Source organism: Bombus affinis, chromosome 8 (assembly GCF_024516045.1).
Source record: "Bombus affinis isolate iyBomAffi1 chromosome 8, iyBomAffi1.2, whole genome shotgun sequence".
Taxonomy (NCBI): domain Eukaryota; kingdom Metazoa; phylum Arthropoda; class Insecta; order Hymenoptera; family Apidae; genus Bombus; species Bombus affinis.
Genome location: NC_066351.1, coordinates 13,026,594 through 13,052,904, shown reverse-complemented (window position 1 = coordinate 13,052,904; position 26,311 = coordinate 13,026,594). Strand labels below are relative to the sequence as shown.

At 42.4% G+C, this 26,311-nt stretch overlaps 2 protein-coding genes across 6 annotated transcripts; one reads left to right on the top strand and one right to left on the bottom strand.

Annotated features, from left to right (window-relative positions):
- Positions 1–65: 65 nt before the first annotated feature.
- On the top strand, positions 66–24,998 carry LOC126919288 (RING-box protein 2). The gene is made up of 2 exons (XM_050728274.1): positions 66–464; positions 22,945–24,998. Exons 1-2 carry the CDS (start codon positions 311–313, stop codon positions 23,121–23,123), a joined length of 333 nt encoding a protein of 110 aa, XP_050584231.1. The 5' UTR covers positions 66–310; the 3' UTR covers positions 23,124–24,998.
- LOC126919231 (facilitated trehalose transporter Tret1-like) lies at positions 830–18,810 on the bottom strand. 5 transcript variants are annotated; one of them, XM_050728140.1, is made up of 8 exons: positions 17,735–18,810; positions 13,124–13,163; positions 8,912–9,373; positions 5,515–5,640; positions 4,178–4,301; positions 3,887–4,060; positions 3,413–3,792; positions 830–3,264 (listed from the first exon to the last, which is right to left on the bottom strand). In XM_050728140.1, the coding sequence occupies exons 2-8, from the start codon at positions 13,154–13,156 to the stop codon at positions 2,683–2,685; spliced, it is 1,881 nt and encodes a 626-aa protein (XP_050584097.1). In that variant the 5' UTR covers positions 13,157–13,163; positions 17,735–18,810; the 3' UTR covers positions 830–2,682. The 5 variants fall into 5 exon arrangements, with proteins under 5 accessions (XP_050584097.1, XP_050584096.1, XP_050584095.1 ...); XM_050728139.1 differs by lacking the exon at positions 13,124–13,163; XM_050728138.1 differs by lacking the exon at positions 17,735–18,810 and having other exon boundaries at positions 13,124–13,228.
- Positions 24,999–26,311: the final 1,313 nt, after the last annotated feature.

The window sequence follows — 26,311 nt, the reverse complement described above, 5'->3', positions numbered from 1 at the left end:
TCACGACTGTATATGTATACAGCCGAATGATTAAGGGGCATAGAACCGTTTGTTACCGATTGCGCACGATCTACATTATCGAAAACGCGCGTTCGAAGAAAGAACACCGCTCGTATTTGATTCACGGTATACCAATACCAAAATCGACAACGGTGTCGTTGATATCGTTCGAACGCGCGTGACAAAGTTGAATAAACGCAGGGAGTGCGTCACAGGTGTGGGATCTCTTTGAAGATTTTCATCGGAGACGGATGTTTGAATCATTGAGAGAGTTCGCGTCGCTTCGTCGTTTCTAACCTAAAAAGCCGAAATGGCCGAGACGGAGCAAGATTTAGGAGATCGTGCTGATAACGACAATTTAAAACCGGATAAACTGTTTATCTTAAAAAAATGGAACGCCGTGGCTATGTGGAGCTGGGACGTAGAATGTGACACTTGCGCGATATGCCGAGTTCAAGTAATGGGTAAGTTTACATTCAAATGCATATAGTCCATAGATTAAGGCATTTCTCGGAGACTCGTTTTGCTCGAAAGATCGAAACGATATTAAACTATACCTATTCGACGAACATACTTACGGACACATCGATCTTGCCGTTGTTAGCGACTTTGTGTTTCTTTTCGTATCTTTATTCAACGATCAAATTTGTTCCAATGAACAAATATATATCGTGTATATGTGGAATAACGTATGGTGTTACCTTACACGAAAAGCAAGACGATAGGATCGACAGGGGCAGCAGGGATAAAAAATTCGTGAAAGAGCAAGGACGATAAAACGGATAAAGCAAGAGAGGAGAAGAAAAGGGAAGAGAAGAGAAGTAAAGAGTATTTTGTCAAACGTTATATTTTAATAACTTAGAAATGTACATGTCAATTTAACGCGAATGAAAATAATAGTAGTAAAGTTACAAATCTTCGAGCGATATTTTTTCTCAAAATTTGGCAAGCACCCTACGCCTAAGCGGCACGCGTTAGAAATGTTAATTGGGTAAATAGAAACGAGAATAAAAAGGTAAAAGTAGAAGGAAAAAGAAAGGGCTGGGGCGTACGAAACAAAGCCTTTCCCGAGGGAACACGTATTTCTCGTGACGCGATAGATCTAGATCGTACGTGAAAGTATACGAGATAGGAATGTTTCGTAACGTTTTCTTGTCTTGTCCCAGTGGTGAGATTCGGAATGATGATGCGAGAATAAAGGCAGTTTAACCGCACGACATCGAGAACGATGTGCATACATCCACGCATTGAGAAAAAAGAATGGAAGAAAAATACAGGCGTGAAAAAGGGGAAGGAGTATGAGGAAAAATGAGTTGGGTCGGGACACGGGATAGGACAGGACGCGCGACGCTTAAGTACAAACGAGATTCGATTGAACTGAAACAGATCTCGGTACATATTATCGGAAACTAGGAATAAAAATGAAGAATTAAAAGCGCATACTGTGTAAAAATCGCGTTACAAATATATATCGTTGTATAACGAGAACCGATTCTCAAAGTATATACATGCATTCTGTATATACATGTGTACGCAAGAAATGCGATATGTCGTGCGCCATTGTGCGCGATACGTTTCTTTCGTGAGTTACATCAATTTCAACGATGAAAAAATAAACGCGTATTATTTTACCTCTATTTCTTAACTTATATCTGAATGATACGATTTAGTTCGTTGATAGATGACGCAATTGTTCACTGACGCAAATCGGTAACTACATACATATGTACAAACGCGACGGTCGATATTGATAGAAATGCACAAGAATTACCTCTACGACCGTCGCGTAAAAATTTTATTGTCGCGATGATACAGAAGGAAGAAACGTTTGTTTTTCCCTTTTCGACGTTGTTTATACGCATTTTCTTAAGTACAACATATCGGTGTACTCGAATCTATACACACGTGTACTAATTAAATAATTCATCCTTGTCGTTAACCTACTCGTATACCTTTAGTAAAAGTACTAATTTGAGGTAGACCCTGTAAAGTATTTGAAATAAGAAAAATAACGGTTACGTATGACGTCTAGTCAACGGATCGTTCTCTCAAGTTGAGCTTGCGTTCGCAATTATGTCGTTAAACTATCAGCCGGTCTTGCGTCAAGCAAGCGCTTTTCGTAAGTACATACAAACAACAAGCCGATCTACCGAAACTTCCGCTCTCTAAAACTTCCTTCGTCTTTTCTCTTCGTTTCTTTTTCTTTTTTCGCGCGTTTATCCTGTTGCTTTCTTTGGCTGCCATCTGCTCGCACCTTTCCAGAAAGCTAGACGCAATGGAAATAATTTTCCGACAACGAAGAGTATTTGGTGTTTGGTTTAAAAACAAGTAAAAAATTGTTGTTGTCGAAGCGAACGGTTTCACGTGTAGGGTCGTTTGGAAAGGGGCCGGAATAAAGAGACAATCGGAGAAACGAAAGTGAACGAAGCAGAGAGCAGCCGCGTACGAATCGAAAAAAAGGTTGAAAAAGGAGAGAATCGATCCGGAAGACGGTTCTCTCTAGATACGTGCCCTTCGCTCGTTCTTATCAACAGACCGAAGGAACTATAGCTATAGGATTCGTTCGTTTCATAACGAAGCGAAACACGCGCGAGTTAGTGCCGACGTCGCGATCATCGTCGCGTTAGTCGAACGGATTGATTGGCTAACTATCGATGTTGAGAGCGAACGAGAGAGGAACGATTAACAGGCCATAGGCATAGGCTTCATGTTAGCGACCGCACTCATTCTTCTCACCGGTCCGGTGAATCTTTTCTCGATTTCCTCGAGAGATCTACCTCGCGTTTCTGGTACGCTGACGATTACGAAGACGAAACCAACTAGAACGATCGTACCGAACATCCAGAAAGTGCCGTACGGTCCGATCACCGAAACAATGTCTTCGTATGTCTTCGTGACGATGAACGTGCAACTCCAGTTGAAGGCCGTGGCTACGCTGGCTGCCGAGCCGCGTATCTTAACCGGTAAAATCTCGCCCATCATCAGCCATGGAATCGGGCCAAATCCCAGAGAGAAGCCGATTACGTAAACGATCAGACTCATTAACGGTATCCAACCGAATGCCGTCACATCCACTCCTGTCGCCTTCACGTAGAAGAACGTACCGAATGTGAATAGAGTTAGACACATCGATATAGCGCTTATGTACAGCAACATTTTTCTGCCTAGTCTGTCTATAACGGATGCCGCAACGAACGTTGAAATGAAGTTTACGATACCTACAACGATGGTAGAGATGTTCTCGTCGATGCTACTTCCAGCGTCCTGAAAAATAACATCGGAATAATCCGAAGGTTAATCTACGCTTCTTTGTATATATATATATATATATATGTACATTTTGTTCTGTTTCTTACTAATCTCTACGCGAATATGCAAAGAACAGGATAAAGAGCAAAGAGCAGAAGCTTACCCTAAAAATTTGAACGGTATAAAATATAACAGCGTTGATTCCCGAAAATTGTTGGAAAAACATTAGGCCGAGCGAGATGAAGAGTGGCTTCAGATGATTTTTCTTAAACAGTTGCATGAATGCACCCTGCGAAACGTTACGTTCGCTCTCGGTGTGTAACTTTTGAACGGAGGACAGTTCGTCGGTAATGTCGGTGCCTTTGCCTCGCAGCCATTGTAGCGATTTTCGCGCCCTTTTTGTCTTTCCCTTGGAGATATACCATCTAGGAGTCTCGGGAATCACGAACATCAGAATCATGAACGGTATCGGTAAAGCAGCGCCGAGTAGCGCGAGATTTCTCCAGTCTAGATACATGCCGGCTATGAAGCAAACTAAAATTCCTGAAGAAATCAAAAGGCAAACAAAGTTAGTTCGATTTCCATCGCAATATCGATACTTGGATATCTCGATAACTGGAATAGAGAAGCTGCTCACCTGTATTACCAAAAGCAGTTGGTAAGAGACCGAGGGTACCGCGCACCTCGGCTTGTATCGTTTCACCAAGATACACTGGTAGCGAAAGCGACGCAATGCCAACGCAGAACCCGCATAGAGCACGGCCGGCGAGCACCATGGCAACATTCGCTGCCAGGGAGATTAGTAGCCAGGCTGAAACGATATCGATCGATTAGTCGAGCCGTTAGCGACGTAGGGGATCGTCGCGATCTGAACGATCGTCGAAACGTATCGATCGTTGGAATATTGGGAACGGGAACGCAGCCTTACCTGCGATGAAGGGTAATGCGGTGGCCAGAATAGTGTTTCTTCTACCAAGGTATTCGATACTTGGTCCACCGATCATGCCTCCAAAAAGCGCGCTCAACGGCATGATCGATCCTATCCACATGCCCTGAAACAAGAACCTCTCATAACGATCGTGTCCCGACCGGTCCTCGATCGTTCCTCGATCTTGGCTTCCCGATCTTGTCGTAAGCGCGAGCGATCTTGTTATCCTATTCAAGATCGCTCGTCGACCTTCGAATATAAACAAGTCCGGGGTGTAAAGGAAATACGGAAGGAAGGAAGGAAGGAAGGAAGGAACGAAGAAATTGTTTAAGGAACGTTATCGCGCTAGCGTAGACCTTGATCTGCGTACGACGGTGATCGTTGAGAGGCGGGACATTGAGGAACCCGGAAGCATTTACATGGCGTTTATTCACGCGCGCGATTAAACCTCCAAGCGCATCATCGACCGATCGAAGGTTGTGGTAAATCACGGCAAAAGTCGCATGGCGTAACAACGTAACGACTACCGGGAGGTAGCGACGTAGCAACTAGCAACGTAGAGCGACTTAGCGGCGTGCCGGCATCGATCAACAAAGAACCAATCGCGTGTCCCGCCAATCGAGGCTGGACAAGGCGCGTCGATGGTTGTTGAACGAACGAAACGCGACACGGGGTCGTATGGGAAACGCGTCGAATCGTTGATTCTACGTCGCATTGACGCACTCGATGGGTTAAACGCTCAATCATTTATTGACCCTTTCTCGATATCGATGGTGTATATATATATATATATATATGTACACACACATATACATATGTATATATGTATGTATATAAGTGTGTGTATCTTTCCTCGCGTCGTCGTTATCCATTGTCGCTGTCTCAGGATCGTCGCCCTCTTTCAAACGACCGACGCGAAACGATCTTTCTCGCGTAACACATCTTTGCCGAACGCGATCGTTTTACCTAGTTACGCGTCGATTGAAAAGAAATTCGCGATGGAACGGTAAATCACTGGTTCGCGTAATCGAGAACGACAGCGGAAGCATAATCGAAATACGTTCGAAAACAAACGTGCCTCGGTAACGATCGCTTGACCTTGGCTCGGTCTTCGGATAAGAGGAGAATTCGGATAACGTCTTAGTTACGTACGGTTTCTCGTTTCACCGAAACACTCGAGATTGCGCGATCTCCTCGCGAGGCACGTTTGTTTAAAAACAATGTTGTCCACGAAAGACGGTCGTCCCTTCGGTCCCTTCGTTCCTCGCTCGATTCACCCTTCCGCAAGATCGCTTTTACATCTCAGAACGTAACGGAAAGACTTTCGTACTACTTACGGTTTCTTTCGTTACTTCGAACGTAGCCGTTGCGTTGTCCCGCATTGAAACCAAACCTGGGGAGGTATAGGAGCTCGAGTAACCTACCACCATGGAACACATGGACACCGACAAGGCAGCCAACACCTGAAAACATTTGAATTAAAACATTGATTAATAAGGTGGAAAAAAAAATGGTGGCAGAGCGATCGAACGTAGACTCGTAGAATCACGTGGTAACAACTCGTGGTTAGTTTCATCAGCTACAAAATAAGCTACTGGTTGTAACAGCGCGATGTTTACGAGATAATATCGGTCGAGCGAGATCCGGTAAAATCTCGACCGATATTCGATACGAAAGGTCGAGCAGTGGTTACACGCGTAGGAATAAACGACGAACGAACGAAACAACGGAAGACGAGGGACGCTCGCACGCGTAAGATCGTTGATAACATCGTTCAGAGATTTCTATATAAAGTACACAATGCCATTATGTCGATACCTGAGTGAAGGTGCATTTAGCGACTGGCGCGTTGCCCGGTAATTCGATGTTCACATGGGTATCAGCTCGCATAAGAATCTTCATGATTGAGAATGATACGGAGACAAGGTCGGACGAAAAATTTCACGGAGATGTCCTGCCAAAGCGTCACGGTCCCTACGATCGTTCTCGCCTAGACGTTAACCGCTCGATTTTGCTTTCGAATCGTAGGATGCCGGACAAACCGTTCCAACACGGTCGCGATTCGCGCGTGCCGATCAACGTCGATTTAATTTTATTATTACACCGTATCGGATCGTATCCTTTCGATCATTTAACTGTCGGCGCGTCGCATTGGCGAGATTTGCCGTCACTATTGTTGGCTTCGCGTCCTCGTATGAAATATCGTCTCTGGTCCTGTTGTTGTTATCGTTCTTGCTATTCCTCGTTTACTCCTTCCTCTACTTTTTCTTCTTCTCTTTCTACTTGTTCTTCTCTTCTTGCTGGCGCTGTCGCTGCCAATGTTGCTGTCGTTGGTGCAATTGATATTTTTTTTTGTCGTCAAGGTTGACGGTATCGGTAGCGTTGTCGTCGTCAATACGATGCGGTCGGAGCTGTCGTTAACGTTGACGTTGTTCCCGTATATCAATTACACGCTATTGGTACTCGTGGACCGACGGGTGGTTCCCTGTTTATATAGGGAAACGATGCTGGGGGGCCGCGACTATCCCTTCCCTTGTCATTGCGAGGATCCATCCGTCCGCGAATCGGACGATTATACGTACCTACGGTCGTATGTGTGCGCGCCGCTTTCGCGTACGCGGGGTTCTATGCGTGAGCGTAACTCGTGCCATTCCTTCGTGCACGTTACTCGATCCCGGCACGTGGGACTAATTTCGAGAGATCGTCGAATAGAGTAAGAGGAAAAGAAAGAAAAAGAAAGAAAAGAAAGAGAGGAAACGAAGGTGCCGATCGCGACAAACGGCCGGTCGAGTTATCCCCCTTAGCCGCTGGCCGCTTCGTTTTCTTCGAATACGTTGGCCGCGATCGAACGAGTGCTTATTTAAAAAGAGAGCCTTGCCTCGGAATCTCGCGACGGAACCGCGTCGTTGCTGCGACCGGTCGATCTTGTTACTCGCGACCTTCTTTCGCGTTGCGTAATCTTCTTTGTCGGAGCACAACGCATTGCTCTTCTTTTTCTCTCCCGCGTGCAAATATGAGCTACCGTATTTCGTTCCACTTCGTTCCATTCCGTCCCCTTGGTCGTTGCATCGACGCGCGATCGGCGGCAGACGATCTCCGTAAACCGAGATATACTACGTCGTCGACTATGTCGATGGAAGATGGATGCAAAAGCGTATCTGCGATCGCGAGCGAGACAAAACGCGAGTGTGATCGAACGACGCGGTGCGATTCAACGGCATCGTGCGTACGCATCCGTAACGATGCTCGCGCGATCTCGACAGATCGTATCGAAAAGTTTCGTTGCAATTTGACGTTCGTTCGATAACGTCTAACATCGAACGGACTGATTTAAGGACGATCGAACGTGGAATTCGCGATATCCGTTAATCGGCTACACGACTCGCATCTCTCTTGTCATTTTGCACTATTAATTGTTTAATATGATGCGCAAACGTCTCGAGAGTACGTCAGCGATGTACATACGTGGAAGGAAATTAAGTCGTTAGTTATTATCAGAAGCGTGCAAGGTCACCGTAGTTGGGTACAAACGTGCATGCACGCATGCGATGCATGCATTCGCCTTTTGTTTTCCGCAATTGCCTCTTTCGATAGAGAGATCACGAAACACGCGCGAGATCAATGCGCAATTCCTTCCCCTTTCCTCATTATTACACCTGTCCCGTTTGCTTTTGCATCCTTTCCCATTCGTCTATACGTACGCTCACATCTTCCCATCCATAGACGCGACCCGCGTCGTTTTTTTCTCTGTGTGTTCTTTCGGACCGATTTAGTTTGCTTTAGATTACTATGTACATAGTTTAATTCGAGTCGGACGCGTGCCACGAATAAAAAGAGCGTGGCGTGATGATGAGTAAAATATAATCTCGTTAGCGATGGTTTAATTGCGAGTTCCGCGCTCCACGTTCAACGCTCAACGTACGTATCATGAACCGACAGTTTTTCGGATACCGGATGCTCATTTTTTTGAATCGAGCAGCATCGCGTTCGGTTTGCGTACTTTCGTAATATCGTGTTGTTCACGATATTTATCCCGTTTGCGCAACGACAAATATAATTCTGAATATACATATATACACACGCACACATATATATATGCATACGCATACGTAATGTAGATGTCGTAAACACGAAGATCACGATGCCCTCGAGTTTAGATCGAATGACTGACAGGACGGAGAAGGCACGCATGGCATTCGATTCGCGTGAGAAGGAAAAGCGTCGAGGGCGAGAAGCTTCGGGATCCTGCACCGCTATCGCGATGCCGCCTCGTGCAACGGTCGTGCAAGATTCTTTTGAAATCGCGAAACCTTCCTCGATCGTAATATTCGTATATTCGCGCGTATTCGATCGTAAGACTCGCGCGGCGGACGAGTCCGGATTCTAAGAGACTCGAGGCGAGTCGGAAGGAAAATGGATCAAGGATGCTTCCTCGAGTTATCCTTGGAACTCGTACGCGAGTAGAAAAGAACGTGGCCTCTGTCGTTTTCTCGCGGTACGTAACCATCGTCTCGTCAAAACTCATACGACGGGAAAACGGATTTGCGAATGGTCCACGTGTTTCGTCAGTGCCAGCTGTAAACGGTAACCGGTTTCTCGATAATCGTTTTCCCGCCCGACTCGAGAATTACGCGAACACGATTTTGTCATATATTGTTCGCCGTACTTGTTGCAACGCGTCTAAAGTCTTTGTGTCAAACAACGAAAAGATTAAGAAAGCAAACGTTGAATTACCTGATTGGCATAACGCATGATGGATGGTTTCGGTTCCTTCTGGAACTGCGTACGCATAACGGTGTCCGAGTCCTTGGTCGGCTTGACATTTTGAGAACTCATGCTTGGCTTGGTAAGCTCAACCCCCGTATACGGGGGTTCACCGACCAACAATGGATCGAGTTGTTTGTAATCGTGATCGATACCCTTGTCGAGGGGATCGTACATATGAGACCCGCTCAGGGTCTTCTGATGATTGTTCCTCAAGTTCTGTGCATAGTAGTGGTTACTGGGGGCGGTGACACCGTTGCCGGAAAGAATCACCTTTTTCTCCGCGATCAAGGCTGTCTGGCTGTTGAACGGACTCGCGTTCGTCGCAATCGTCGTGTTGGACGAACAATCTAGGTTGATACCCGAATCGTTCGTGACCGATCTCGTAACCGGAGGCACCCTCGTATAATATTTCGGTAAAACGTTGTGTTCCTGTAAACAGATAAATTTGCCATTGTCAATTTTTCGTTTCTCTCGCTTTCGTGTTTCTTCTCTTCTCTTCTGTTTCTTTCCCTTCCGTTTTATTTCGTTCGATCTCGCGTTCGCGTATCATCGCGCCATACGAGATACGAGCTTTTTCGCTCGATAGTCCGAGGCAGAACGAAGCAAAGGCGAATCACCGATAAATAATAAAGGCGATTTGACTTTCGATGGAAAGCCGAATCGGCGTTTATTCGACCGAACCGAACGAAAATCGAACTTACTTGCTTGGTCGATCGGTCCTTCTTCTTTCTTCTTTCTCCTGGTAGGGACGTATACCGCTTTCCCGTATACGCTTTTCGTGGCAAATTTTCTTTTATTCGAACCGGTGTAACAGAATTTATCGGAGAGTATAAAGATATAAGAAAATACCGATCGAAGAAACCGATACGCGTTTAGTCAACGAACGGCAGAGAGCTACGCGAATCCAGTGTTCGCAGTGGAACGATCGACTGCATACATCAAGGGGATGATGGAATTTTCAAGTTGGAGTATTTATACTAGTTTCGTTTATCGGTAGTCATACAGAGAGAAACGACATGGAACGAAAGAAAGAGTAGGACGCATGTAACGATTATCGTAACGAACCAATGACGAAAAAAGACAAAGAGCGAGAAACAGCGTGATTCTTTCTGTACCATTAGATGACTTTTACTCCTGTTTATCGATGACCTGTGTTTAACCCTATGTTCACGATCGAATCATGAGCTCTTCACTTTCGCGAAAGTTATGTTCGTGACTGCAACGCATCTTGACACGTATGCTGATTCTATTTATCTCGAACTGTATTTCGATCGATTCACCGATTTCTCCGAATTTTCCAAATTCTCCGAAAATCGACGACGCATAACACGTATATCACAGACCCGCTACAATCTCACAATGACTGATTATCGACATCCGTACAAAATTGAAAACGTACGTAGGTCGATTTCCCGGTTGATCTAGACTTGCAAATATATCGTTTTCGCATTCTATTCGAATAATACCGATTGTTTTTATGCTAGCGTTATATAACATTTTCCACGATCGATATTCCATATTTCCTATAATTATAAAACAAAATGTTTTCTGCTTTCAACGACTATCTATCTCTCTTTGGCCCTGGCCTTTATACCCGGCACATATTTTTTATCATTTCTCAACCCCTTTCGTCCCAACGCGTCGCGTTCGTTTTCCTTCTTGTTCGTCTTTCGCGTCTCTATCACCCGAAGACTGCTACTTCTCCCGCTAATTAGATTTCCAATTGCCGGAAATCTATTTTTTCTCTAATTCTCTTATCAAATTGAACTCGTCGTGTTGGATCAGCTAGCCGATAGTCTATTATAGTCTCGTTGCTCGCATTTAAGAAACGATGATTTCATTGTTTTCATTTGTGCTATCGCTTCTCCTTTGGACTCAATAGCCGATCGTCCTCGATACGGATACGACATATTGGCGACTTCTAGTAACCTGCCGCTCATTGTCCTTCGTAGTACTAAATAAATATAAAAAGAACAATGAACGCGTCTTGTTGCGGTATAGTCCTCGCACGATGTACACTGTACAAATGATCTTCGACCTTTACGATCGTGACACAGCGGTTCGTGAACCGAAACCGCTCCAACTAAAAAAACGTTTAAAAAAACGCGGGCGCGAGCGTGCGTGCGCCCGAGGTCGCCCGCTATGTACATATATAGGTTCGATATCGCCAGATTCTCGTGGCGCTATCTAACGTGAACGTTAAGCACCGTTAACCGACGGACGAGAAACGAATTGGAGTTGTGAAAATGGTGCGGCGCGTACCCTGCGATCGCTGTATTCGCATCACGGGCCTCCGCCAGTATTATCTTTCGAGTAACTCTCGTTTGCCCTCGAATTTTTCAATCTTATTGCTGCAAAATCGTGAAAAATTCATCCTATGTCAATCTTTTCGAAAAACGAACAATCTTCGTAGGTACGTTATTTTCATCTGGCTGCATTCATAGATCTTTAACTCTCCAACATTGTCTCTTCTCCGTGTACGTATGTACGTTAAAATATGGCAAATATTTATATTTCGGCCTCGTCGATGTTTTCGATACGTCAAAGTCGCGTGATAGAACGTATTGCGAAATAACGAGCGTAAATGCTAATGAAACGCAATAAATTCATCGATTCCAGTCGTGCTTTTGAAAAAAAAAAAAAAAAAAAAGAAAAAGAGATAGAAAAAACATACGTTACATCGTTGACTTCAAACATACCGCTCGGACAGAATTACGTAAACTTCCATTAAGTACGTTCGATATTACATTTGTTATTCCGTTTTGAAAACATGCGTAGGCCCGTGCAACAAGCATGTACTTTCATCGTTCCATTTGCGTAGTCTAAGTCGTACGACGATACTATTTTCGTTTCTTCCGAACATTGCCGAAGAAAGACGTGGCTGTCGTTTCATAAAAAGAAAATGAAATTAACGCGACACGTGCTTGCATGGAACGGGAACGTAGAAAACGAGAGCAGCAAATGCAGTCGATAAAACAAGGGAAAAGAGTATACAGAGAAGAGAAGCAGATACTTTGCAACATCTTCGTACAAAGGCGCACTGATTTCAAATCCAAATGTAACATGCGTGGTCAAAATACATTCGAAACGAAATCGAATCACTTAACTCGATGTTACGCCTCTGTGGTATTTACTATCGGTAGGAAAATATGAAATTCACGATATTCGTAACATCGTTGTGGTATTACATAGTTTAAGTTGTGTAAGTGCTCATGAAAATCAATTTGTCACGTGTTTCGTTTACATATGAATGTTGTATATATATGCCAAAGACACAGGAAGGGATTTCATCGATATGCGGAATACGTGTGAATGCGCGCGCATCAGTCTAATCCCAGTGATCTTGGCCCGACCGTGAATTGACGTTGAATACTGGCGTTTGTGCGCACGTTTTAACGATACGTACAAATACCGCGTGAATCGGAATCTGCGTGGATGTACATTGTACATGCAGATCCCGATTCGCTTACGATACTTATATATAACGTTCGAGTTTCTTGATTCGGCTATATACCACCGAAAATGAAGCTCGTACGTTTATGGCGGAATGTGTTTCTAGAAGCAAATTGATATTTCTATCGATAATACGTAGTTCGCCTTAGTTTAGCTTGACAAAGATAAGATGCATGTGTAGCTAGAATCGTTGCAAAATTTTTTTTACGCGAGGTTCGCTTCGGTGACATTTTAAGGAGAACTGTAAAGACCGTTCGAATCTCTCTCGTATTATAACTATGACTCGACGAAGGGCATAGAACGCGAACACGTTTAATGCATTTTTCGCAACAAACAGAAAAGTAGAATGCGAAAGGATGGAAAAGAAAGAAACAAAAAGTGGCGACGTTCAAGGATATCGAATATCAAGGGTTACTTTTGCGTTTATGTATGCGAGCGTGTAAACGAGCAGAAGCAAAAAAAGAAAGAGAGATTGTCGGACCATACATCTACGACATGGCATACTCTGCGCTTTCACTCGGCGATTCCGCGCTCTATGACTCGATCGTGTTCTATCCGTACATCGCTCGATCGACTGGATCCTCTCGACACGACGAATCTTGCATGATGTTTCGAATGAATCTCCATATGGAGGAGATCGACGGGAGAAGCTACGCACATGTTCTCTATATGCAGATTTCGAAATGAAGGTGCGGTTGACTTAGAGCAATACATAGTGTGACGTACCAGCGGCGTAGACACTCGTGGCTGACGAAGCATTTTAGCGCTGCGTCCGTGACAATTAACGTAGAGATAAGTCGACTGCAATATCCACATCTTGCTGGCCGAAATATATTATGCTACGGAAAGCGGTATAGCGGGGAGCATTAGATAATAGTTGGTAATCTTTGATATCTAGCCTGTCAGTGTCTACGATATACGACTCTTTTGATGTTGCTACGTACCTATGTATCTAAGCCGTATGGCGTCTTACCTACTTCCCCTCATTTCTTCCCTGTTTCTCGGCGATTCGCGACAGTACAACATCGTCGTCGAACGCGGCGCGATGCAATATATAATAAACACGAATTATGTTATTCCATTTTCGAAGCGTAACCCGCTTCTTTTACGATAAACATCGACATATGCGATCGCGCGTTGCCATGACTCTCGTTTCGTAAAATTTCGCGGACTTTCGATAGCGAACACGCTTCTAATCAAATTTTGACTTTCTTTCTGCATTATCTTTTCGTTGCGTTTTATTCTTCGTTACAATCGTATTGCGTCGAGTGTCGATATTCGTGGTATCGAAGAATGAAAGAGCGATGAACCCCCGTTGCACCAACAACCAATGTTGATTTTGACAATTAGCATGAGAATGGAAAGAAATGCTTTGAGTAAAACGCGTGGTTACAAACGTACGTATGTATCGAACAGTGCCCTTAATGGAAACACAGTGACGAGCAACGTACGATGGTGAGAAGATTCATCTTTCGAACTATGAATGCGCATCGTTTATTTTATCTACATACGATCGGTAAAGGAATAAGATCCATACGGTTTGACAGCGTGCGCGTGCGTATTTGTACAGGGTGTAAAAAAAGTAAGTGTAGAAACCGCTATAACGTAATTCTACACCTTCGGGTCGATGGAGATTCGTAAAAAAGAAGTTTGCGTAAAATTGATCTTGATCTTGGGATTCTAGGTCAAGTCTTTCTTATTGCATCGTATTCTATTCATCAATAAGGATCAGAGTCTCGGAGGAACTATGGGTCGCAACTCAACCGTTCTCTCGAAAAAAATTGTTAAAGCTTCGGTAATTCTTAAAGTGTCTTCGGCTCTGGTATTTTATTCGGATTGGAAAATATTTGACTAGAATGACACTTTTTAGGAGATTTTGAGGTTGCCGAGGCCGATAACGAGGCTCATTTTTCATGGAAATAAGGCTTAGAAAATTTAGGTCAACTTATCGATGTGTATCTCGCTTATGGATTTTGACCGTACCTTTTTTCAATTTTGGTGCTCTTAACCTACTGTATGGTTTACTCTGCATACATTTGAGTCACAAGTATTGCATTAGGTTTTGGTCGATCGTTTATTTTTCGGCCTCCTCACGATGACCGGTTAGGCGGTGATCATACAGAAAGCGGTAAGCGGTAAGTGGTAAAATAGGCATTTGAAGCATTGGCATTGGTTGTTCCGTCACTTATTGCGCCGCTTACCGCTAACTGCTCTGTACGATCACGATCTTGCGCGGATTTAAGACCTTCGTCGGCCGAATGTTGGAAAGACCGAATTTTCAAGATCGTTCTCATTTCCGTGAAAAATGAATTTCATTTTCGGCTTTAGCGGCCTAACCAATACCATCGAAGGGGCACGTTGAGATCAACAATTTTCCTGTCCGGATATTATATTTCATCCTAGATTTGACTTTATTCGCAATGTGTTTACATTTACAATGAGAAAGTAATTAGCGTGCGATTGACAAAGTAGCTGGAAACTATAGGCTAACTCGCAAAATGTTATTTTTCGAAAAATTAGCGAAAAGTAACGGAGATGTTTACGCGTGGATGAGGTTCGAAGGCAACGTGATTTTCAGCGGCTACAATTAACAATTTGATAATCAAGAATACTGCAGCGTTTTAACGGCGTAGAATTTCGCTTTTTATCCTAACGGCAGGCTGCGTCTCTCGCAGGCGTGACACTCGATACTGCAATTTCGTGTGGTAGAGTTCAAAAACTCGAAACTCACGATTTCAAATTCTCTCGCGGTAATACTTTTACTTGTTGTAGCCATCGTTGCAAGCAGAACTACATTTTGACAGAACGTTTCGAATGACATTCTCTACGTGCAATCTGAACTCGTTCAAGAAGTGGATCCATCTTATTAGCCACGCTTATTGGCTCCGAAATTGCAACGCGAACCACGCTTCTCTGGAACGTGCGTTGTTCACAAATGAATGTAGTTGTTCAAGTAATAACATGTTCAACGAGCAAAGTGTCAGGAGTTGGGCTTGTAGAAGTCCCCATGCAATGGTTGAAAGATCTAATTAAGTTAAGTAATTAAGACGTTCCACCATCGACGTATGGGCAAGAATTTTTGGTAACCGCATTATTGGCCTCGTTTATTTACCTACACCGATAAAATGTGCAACATATTCGCAATTATGGCACATTGTGAATTCAGTAAGTTTAATCTTTTCCAGCGCTACGCAATCGCTGGTGTTCGCGGCCGTCAAGTGACTACGTGCCGGACAAACGCCGTTGCACCGAAGAGGTTGAGAATTATTGAAACTTTTACAATTTCATTCCGAGAGGACACTTAAGTCGCGATCGATAGTTTCTTCGAGGCTTTCGATCCTGACGATGAAGAGGAAAATATACTGCGCTGAAAAAGAATTTAACCTTGGCCTTTGAGGTCAAGGTCAAACTGCTTTTTTTTTTTACAAATCTCCGATATAAGCATTTTCTTTTTACAAATCTCCATCGACCCGGAGGCGTACAATTACGCTACCAATTACGCTGGTTTTGAGACTTACTTTTTTTTTTTTAACACCCTGTACGTAAATACGTGTACGCATTTCATTTCCAAAACAATTGGTTTCTTTTACGTGCGATATTTATCGCGGATACGTGGTTCGGCTGACGCGCTCTGAAACTTTTTAAATGGAATCTTCAATAAAACATTTCGAAATAAAATATACGACGAAAAGAGAAAATAAGGCGGCAGTACATACAAAGTAGAACAAATTTCGATTTAACAAAAACAATGAATGTAGTATGTATTCGATGATTAAACGTTCGAGTGTGAATGGTATGGAAGAAGCGGGTCCGAAAACACTTAGAAACTATTGTTAACGATTAAAAAATACCATTTATTGAAAAATATGTTTCTTGTATTACAAAATTTGTCATCTTTTGATCGGCACACGCCGATCGACGATTCTGGTGGACGACATGTCCTAAAATTCAAACTTCGATATTATATATATATTTCGCGTTTCAATAATTACGAATTACGAATATCAATACGAACGCAAAAGACTAACAGCAACAGCGTTTAAAGATCCTCTTACTGTCGCGACGACGCAATCTCGTTTATTCAATGAAACAGGCGCGAACACCGTTTAACCGATAATGATGCAGAGGCGTAGTGGTTCGTCAGTGACCGAAATTAGCTACCTCGTTGATTAACGCACGAAACGTTACAATTGTCGCTTGCGTTTACCAAAATCAAATGCTTCTATGCGATACGTATTTAACTGAATCGTGATAATATAGACGCACGGTTTTAACTCGACGATCGATATTTTTGGACGGTGGCGGTCACGTACCAAGCGTTGCCGAAATTCGAAAACTCAAAGAAATACCAACGACAAGTATCAAAAATACATATAACATAAACGCGCGCGAATGAACAACACCGAACGTCACAGTCGGTATGTACCACGAATGTTCAAGTATCGTTCGCTTTGCGTGTAGCTTTTGACATACGATACACCCGGCAACCTCCGCCGACATCGATGCATGCGATCGTCCTTTTTAAATATAGAACGAAGAAATTTCAGTACGAACGAAGGGATGCATACTGTCTGAATAGAAAAGCCATGAAACAGACTACTGGTGATGCACAGTAAAATTCCAACATTTTCCATAGGAGAGGGGATAGCCAAGAAAGGTAAAACAGAGAGACAGAAAAGTGAGAGGGTGAAGGCAGCAAGTAAGAGAGGAGCAAAATGGAAACCCAAAGATTCGAGTACGTGCGCAGTCCTGGTTAAAAGGATCGTAGAATTTCACGTGCGTTCAAATAAAACGTACGTATACTGGAGGTATCGATCAGCGTGCGAGAAGTACAAGGGCATGAGAGAACGGTAACTGAAACGATCGAAAGTGAAAGAGGAAGCGGAAGAGGAAGAGGAAGAGAAAGGCGACTAAGGGGATAATTTAAAACAGGATTAAGATGATACGAGCGGCGAATGAGAAGAAAGATATATGATGAAAAATTGCAAAGAGTGACGATAGGTGGTGACGTGATATGACGGCAGAGGCGCCGGCCACAGAGTATACCGGGCGACCGGGCCTAGCGACGTCGGCGACGGCGGTGGCGGTGGCGGTGGCACGTACAGTGGAACTTTCCAGAAGCTCGGGAGGGGAAGAAAGAGCAAAGCGGTGAGAGTGCGGAATTGTGGAAACAGACACAGGAGGAAGAGAGAAAGAAGGCACCGAAAATGAACGAGGGAACACGAATTGGTGACATGGTTAGGCGAAAACGAGCCGGCGGAGAACGGACGGAATATACGTCGATTGCTATCGGTCGAATCCGCGTTACGTGAGAGATAACGTACGTACATATCTTACCTTCGTTTTTGAAAAAGACACAAGGCACAGAGGCCATGGCTGCATCATCTGTCTCCTCTGGGAATTGGACATTTTGTCGGCAGGCCTCAAAATGCTCTCGTTGTGTTAGTGCTGCGTCGCTAGTCGGACTGGTTCGCGTCACCTGAATCCCCGTGTTCTACCCACGACCAGATTCTCGAAACTCCCTATCGACTTTCTTCTCTCTCTCTGTCCTTTGCTATCTTTCTCTCGCGACTTGATACGAGACTCGTTTTGTCGCGAAAACGGTTTACAGTGCGTCGTTGACACTGTCACGAGATGCGTGAAATCGTGCGCGATATACAAACAGAGTACATATATCACGCTTCCTTCGATACTTCCTTAATGCAAGTATAGATTCGAATAATGATCGGTGCGAGTCACGCGGTGTTTGTTTTTCAGATAAATGTTCTTCTTCCTCTTCTGTCTCTTCTCTCAACGTGTGTACACAACCACCCTTACGAGACTGCGCGGCAAATGACTAAAGTCTAAATGATGCCGCGTGGACGATTCAACGTATTTCTTAGCTAGCTCGAGCTTCGAGTTCGAGCCCGAACCCACCACCACCACTGCTAAGCGGTACCAGCGACACCACAGCTACCCTCCTCTCTGATGTGCTGTTGCTCCTGTTCGTGCTATGCTGTTCGGTGCAGTCCCGTGTCGTCCACTGTTTATCCGTCTATATGCTTCCTACGTTCCTGGCTTGCGCTATTCCTGCTACATCTGCCGCATCTGCAGCACACACGTTTATCTGTCCCTGTGTCAATGATCGCGGCTTCTATTAAACAGTCGATCACGACAAATTTTTTCAATCGTTTCTGTTTCTCTTTCTTTACCGGTAATTACCGACTCCAACGTCGATTTCCGTTTACCGATACGCTCGTTTCTCGTCTGAGTCACTCGAGATTAAGAGCGTGGTTTACGTAGTTCTAACCGTTTTTCAAATTATTATCGTATGTTTGTTCGTGGTGTTGTCCGTAAATTTGGATGTTACAAAATATGAGTGAAATGCACTTTTACGTGTGTTGGAACTTTGCTAATCAGATCGGGGGGTTTGTCTCTTTTATATAGAAGCCGGTGTGGTCGTAAGCACCGCCTCCTCCATTGGGGCGCGCGCCGCTGGTGGGGGATATGCGCGCTGACCTGGCACTTCCTCCTCACCCTTCTTGTCCATCGGTCGGCTACGTTTCGCCTCGTCTCTGGCCTCTCGCCACCCCGTACCATACTTTGTCTCGTCGCACTTTATCGTGTCTCGCTTCACCTCGCTTCATCATACTTCGCTGGGCATAGCTCTGCCTTACCTCACCTCGCCTCACCGTGAATCGCATCGCCTCGTCCAGCCGCGTCAGCTTGCTGTATTCACGATGCCACGCGTTATCCTGCGATTTCTCATATGAATTCGACGCCGACTGTAAACGTAACTTATACTCCCTTGTAGTTTATATTCAGTGCCATGTTATACCATTAGATCTAGTATATCACACCATTTAATCTCGTTTATTTTTCGGAAGTCAGTCGAACTTGGATTCACTTTCTGTTCGGTTCCTTCCGTATCTTTCTCCACCGTAGATTCCGAGTCCGACAATTGCTTTACTCTCGACTAAGTATGATTACGATTCAGGGACATTTCGCAAACATACACATGTATACGTGTATATAGTTGGTTTCTTACAGTAGGAACAAAGAATACACGAATAGTAAGAAATGAAATCGGAACGTCGGGTTTCTCCAATGATCAAACTACGACGCCAATATCCTCCGGACTTTTCACGGAAGGTTCCAGTCGTTCGACCTCGTTCGGTCGCGACCGTATACAGTCGCCCTCGATCCTGTCCATGCGTGCACGCGTATAAAATCTCATCTCCTACTGCATTCTCTTTTATACTTGTGAAAATAAATTATTATCGAGATCGTACATTTTGATTCTATTCAATCCGCAAGTACTGGCAATGTTTTAATGTTTCACACGCTCGATCGTATATAAATTACGATAACACAGAAAATAGTCTATCGGATAACCGGTTTTGTTTGCGTCACTAATGTTTTATTTTTGCCCAAGAAAATTTTTCCCTTTTTTTTTTTTTTTTGTTTTTACTATCGTAAATTACTTTGATAAATTTTAATACAGCGGTCGAATATTGCCTGCATGTACTGCAATTTACATCCATTTAAACGAAAGCAAAGGACGCCAAAAAGGCAAAAAGACAGTAGAGGTCTTACAAAGTTCTGCCTTTGCACTTGAGTTTCGTCTTTATTTAAATTCACGAAGCAACCTTATCTTCGTTCAGAGCGATAAATATAAAAATCGTTAAATATTCCTAATGAAATCAAAGTTGTTGCGATCAAAGCCGTATTTGTTGAACTTGAACTTTACATCTGTATGCAAAACGATATTTAAAATGACATCCAATTAAACGTAAATTTTTCTACGCATTATCAAAACGTAATATGCGATTAACAGTCGGGCATCATCGCATCTTTAACCGTGAGTTGTTTGCTAGCAACGCACATACATATGCATAAGGCAATAAAGCACGTGTAACATAGCAGAATGTATTAATATACGCGTATGTACATATATTCGTATTAATGGATATAAAAATGAGCAGCGTAACGTGTAACGATTGATCGCAATTAGCATCGTCTCGGGACAAAAAACAACCAAATATCAAAAATCGGTATTAAATTGAGGAAAATTTCGATGCGATTTGCAAGAGAAGGGAGGGCCCGAGAGATGATAGGAAGTTAGGAGCCAATGAGGAAAGAGTATTGTTTTTTCGTCTTATTAGTGTTATTCTTATTAGAGTGTCATTCGATAGTCATCTTTAGTTATCTTATTAGAGCGCGCCTGAAGCGTGGCATCGAATTCGTATTTTGATATTGAATTCTAGAGGAGAACGACGACTACGTTGCAAATATCATTTCAGCCGAAGATCAATTTGTTGTCTTCTCTTCGTTTCTCCGATGATCAGAGTTCTTCGACAATTGTCGCATATCGTTACATCACGGAACACGGTCAACTCATTGATCGATAGGGGTTAATCGATGAAGCAAATTGTTAGTATCGTATCAAAGGAAAAATACCTGGTAGTTTCAATGATTGATAAAAATTTACGAATGCGACACTCTGACGCAACGAAACAAATCAAAGCCAAGTTGGTTCGTTCACAACGTAACGTGATAATGTTTAACGTCGTTTCGGATATTCGCTTTATTTATATGTGCAGAGAAAGAAAAGGCGAGTCGGAAGTAAAAGAAATCGTTCGTCAAAACGTGTTTACGTTTGATAAAGCGAAAGGTATTTCGTATTAAACGGTGTGTTCCTTTCGCGTATATATAGAAGGAAAATGTGAATGGGCGCGGCAATAAAAAACGAGCAAGTGTTGATACGTTTACATGCAATATGCATTGATCTATGTTGCGAACTTTGATTCGATACAGATGTTTTCAAAGTGTTTTCGAATATAGAAGTAGTAGCAAGGTAAGCTAGAATTAATAACGCGCAATTTTAATAGCGTAACGCGAACATCGGGAAGGAACATTCGCACGCGCGCGCCATTCAATAGTTCTCTCGTTGCAATATCATGCAGTCCCGTCGTCATCTGCCGTCTGCCAGGCCAGGCCTCCTAACGACCCAAGTTCCTCGATCCTACGTTCCTCTCCGTTTAAATCCAAACGTATGATGTAAGTACATATGTACATTGCTTGATCGTCGATCCTCCGCATGACTGAATCGAACATTTCGATATACCTAATTAATGCTAATTTCACGTTCGTTTTGACGGTCCAGACGACGTTTATCAACCGAATGAATTAATTAAACGATCGGCGTACGCAATATCGATCGATCTTTATTGACTGTCGGATCTCGCGAGAAGATATCATCGATAGGGCGCGTTCTTCGAACGTTCGAGAAACTCGTTAGAGAATCGAAGTGATGGATGCAGTCAGATTAGAGGCATAGCTCGTTGACTATCAGCAATATCATCGGCGTTAATATCCGCCGATCCTTACCTTTCCGAGTCTAAAAACGCAGTACGATAAATTATTCTCTCTTGTTACCAAGCGAATACGATTACTCGTTTGGTCGAAGTTTGAACCTAATCTTAATTCCGTTGCATCGATAAATTACGCTTTGAGGAAAGTTACCGTTGTTTACCAATGATTGCCGACGATCTGGGTTAACCGAAGAGCAGACGAGTAAAGTTAGTTGGATTGTTGTCCCGAAACGGATCAAATTTCCGGCAACTGTATGAGAAGATACGTTTGGTTAGGTCGCGCGTTGATTGACGTGGTTGATGACAATAAGAAAGTAGATGGAAAATAAGAGGGAAGGAAAGAACGCTCCAGAAGAAGCCTCTAAGCACGGTGGCTGATGCACGAACGCCTGTCGTTGTCCCGTTCGTCAGAGTTAATTGGCCCGATACCCTGCTCGCCTAAGACCCGGGGGCACGACTGATACGTTTGTCAGGATCCCCCGGTGTGGGTCAACGAGAAGTAGTTCTTGAGAATCGTTGTCGAAGATTAATCGACCAACTATCGTTTCTTCAGAACCGTCGTGTCGTGTAACTCTCATCGTAAACGCTTCAACATTCGTCATATATCGCCGATCGTCGACTCGGCTTACTTTGACTTTTTCCAGCTAAAAATATTATACCTGTAAATGATACGCGTAATTTTATTTCTAATTCTCTGAAAGATTGATTTCCTAGTATGTAATTACTCTCAACACACACACACACACATCGTATACACGTTCATCAGATAAGGCGGTGGAATTTTACAAGACATATACATACACTTGTACATACTTAGGTACTTCGCATACCCGAGACAACAGAGGCCAACCGAGACGATATCGATGATACTTGTCGATCGTCGGCTGGTTGGTGAATAAACTTCTCTTACACGAAGAGTATATTTTGGGTTTTCACAAACGATTCATCGCTGAAATCTTCCTAAAAGTTATATTCTCGTTATTCAACTGATTCTACAACTTTACTATTACAGTATACGCGTTGCTTTATACGTTATCCAACTAAATACTTACTTACGTTGTTTACATCTGCATTATCTACAATTTTCCATTAAATTTTATCAATGTCATAAAGGTATAATACACACGTGATTAATAAAAAAAAAAATTATAGATACCGCTTAATCACCCTCTTTTTCTTTTTTTTAATTTTCAGATGCGTGTCTCCGGTGTCAAGCGGAAAGCAAAAAGGACGATAGCCGACAAGATTGCGTCGTAGTTTGGGGAGAATGCAATCATTCGTTTCACTACTGTTGCATGTCTCTTTGGGTGCAACAAAACAATCGTTGTCCATTATGCCAACAAGAGTGGTCCATTCAACGAATGGGAAAATAACCAAACCAAACGAGCGAGACATTAACTACAGTCTCTTTATTTTCTTTATCCATTGTTTGTTCTCATTCTCTATCCCCCCTGCTCATACACTACATTTTCTACGTTTTTTCCATTCTTCTTCTTCAAGTACTTCCTTTTTTCCAACCTACCGTTCTTAAAGTTATGCGCCTTAAAATTTGAATTACATAACTACAAAATCATCCTACTTGATCAAAGGTGGAAGCTGCTTGAACTTAGGATCGTATTATAGTCGGTTTAAAATTCAATCAAAGTACGAAAATATGTGCTTAATGCGTAGGAAGAAAATCTTTTTTGATCGCTTCTAGTTGAATGGTATCAAATTATCGAATTTAATCCGTCACTAGATAAGTTTAGAGGGCGGAACTTTTAAAATTAGACCATCGCTAATTGCACCGATCACTTGCAAACAGCGATAGAAAATTTCAAAGTGCGAAGTGCATTTTGTGCTCGTGTATCCTTATCTATTATAAGATAACGCGATTACTTTGTTTTTAATATCTATCGATATCTTATTTAGTTTCAATTCTATTACATCATAAATAATGCTAAAAATTATCGGTAGATATCGAAAGAAAAGAAGAGAGTTCAATGTCCATGCTTCGAGTTACGCAAATATTCTTGACTAAAATAGTATTCTGCCATGCGGGCTAACGATTCTCATAGCTCATTCGTTTGGATTATTTTTAAATAGTTATGTCACCTCTACAGAACTCTTGCGAAAAATCGATTCGATCATATCTTAAGTGCTCTATATTGTTTGTAATAAAAAAGGAGATAGACTAATTCGCTAGTATTAAGTTTTATTGACGGTTAAACAGAATTCTGACGAATACGGAAAATTTCACGACATAATGCAAAACGGGGTGTACTACGATGTGGTACGTCTCGACTAGCACGTAATCACCACAATCCGACGCTCGAAGGTCGCTCCTTTCTTCTCTTCTTCGTTCGTAACCTGTTCGTTTCTACTATCCCCGTCTGGTTCGTCTTGGATCTTTCTTTTTTGTTCCCCTTCCTCCTTGTCAGGGCACTCGCCACCGTGTCGATTGTCCATTCTATCGTTGCCTGGCGTTACGTGTCGTCACGACTACGGAGGCTCGTCTGGAGGCTCGACCAATCGGATAGTAGAAGGGCATAACAGCGCTTATATTTATGACCTCGCAGTTGCCGTCACCTCTCGTGTTCCTTTTTTCTTCCTCTTCTATACCCTGCCCTCTCTGCTCCCTGCTATCCTCTATCCCTTCTTGATTCTCCTGCCTCCGGCGAGTCTTTCTTTCTTCCTCTACCATCGTTACGAACCTACATATACTATACGTAACATACACACACATGTACGCCTAATCTCTCCTACTCTTTTATGCCACCATTTTTTTTCTTCTTCCTCTGACTATTTCAACTTGCGTTTATTTCTTATATGGAATTTACGTGATTTTTGAGAATTTAGACCACACGATAATATAATATTTCAATTTTAATTCTTCACTAAAATTTTTAATCGATCGATCAATCGATCGGTAATATCAAATGTATCTGCAATTTTATATACAACCTCACTATGTACTGCTACTGTTACGATAGGCAATAATGGTTTTACAATTTTTGCGTAACGACTACTAATAATATTCTCTATTTTCGTCCAATTTTTTCCATATTATATTTATGTGGGAATTAGCGTCGTCGGCGTTTATCGTTAAAATTATCTCATTTGTTATTTAAGGACATCTACATATATTATTGATAAAAATAAAGTTTCGTGATTACAATAATGTTTAGCACAAAGTGATATGATGTGTTAAGTCGTGCTAAACTGTAAAAGATACGTGATTTAACAAGAAATAAAGTGAAATAGAATTATTTGAGAAGTAATTAATTATTTTATCAACATTTTATATAAGCACACAATCTGACGTATACCATACCGAAATTGCGTGACCATACACACGTGCACGTTTGTTGAGAGAAAAAGAGAAGAAAGCGAAAGAGAGAGCTAGGGAGAAGAGAAGAGAAAACAGTTAGGCATTGATATGGAATGACGCAATACCCCACAAGTTTGTCCGTCACGTTTTTCTTGAAAGGCGGACACGCGACGTAGGTATGTAGACTCGAGGTCAACTTGAGTCGAGCCTCCACAGAACTTGCCTTCTCATTGGTTCTAATTTAGGACTGCGGGACTGGATTGTGGATCTGCAGTATAAAGTAATTTATTGTTTTGTGATATGTATCGTTAACTCCGCTGCACGCGGTTATGAATATTTAAACATCAAATAGATTATGTTCTAAGTATATCGATAAGTATAACTGTTCTTTTCGTGCATTAGAAAACGTGAATTTATAAGGTCACTAAAGTAAAAAGTCACGTTACGATATATTTCTTAAAATGAATAGCGAGAAAAATAAGCAGATTAGCATACGCCGGTATGCGAATACGCTATCGCACACAGTCACGTAGTAATAAACAAACATGTATGCCTTGTAGACTACTATATTGGTTGTTTTTCTCTTTTTATCTTCGAATTTTATATAAAAAATACGCTCAGTCAGTGAAAAAAACATTGTCGTAAGCAGATTGTATATTATATTTTCATTACGATAACGGAATTCTGTTGCTTTCTCCAACAAATATTTGACATATGCATCGCGCTATGTGAATTCCTTACAGTGTAGTTTCTGAGAAAACATCGGTTAAATTTGGTTGAGAAACGTCAGTGGCGCCAATGACCAAGCATACTTAGCGCGAAGGCTCGTCGCATTCCACCAATCGGCTAAATGATATTTCAAAATATCTTTCTATCCGAATCGTACGGTATCAGCGCCTCTGACGATTATAAGGTAAGATAAATCGATTTCATTTTACATATTCATACGATTCCTATCTTTTCTTTCGTCGACGTCTCTTAGTCATCACATAATACAAAGTATATATCCTTGAAAGAGTCGATGTTGCACGAGAATTTGTAAATTTTTTCGAATTTCCATATATTTTCTATTATAATCAAAATATTTTTTGAATTGGAAGAAATATTGAAACGTAATGTATAAATTTTTTTAATTACGTCAACATGTATTCCTTAATGGATATCGAATTAAGATATCGAAGGTAATGGGATCAACAGTTCAGCAATTGATTTATTTTTTGCCATTATAATAATGTAAATTCTTATAGAAGA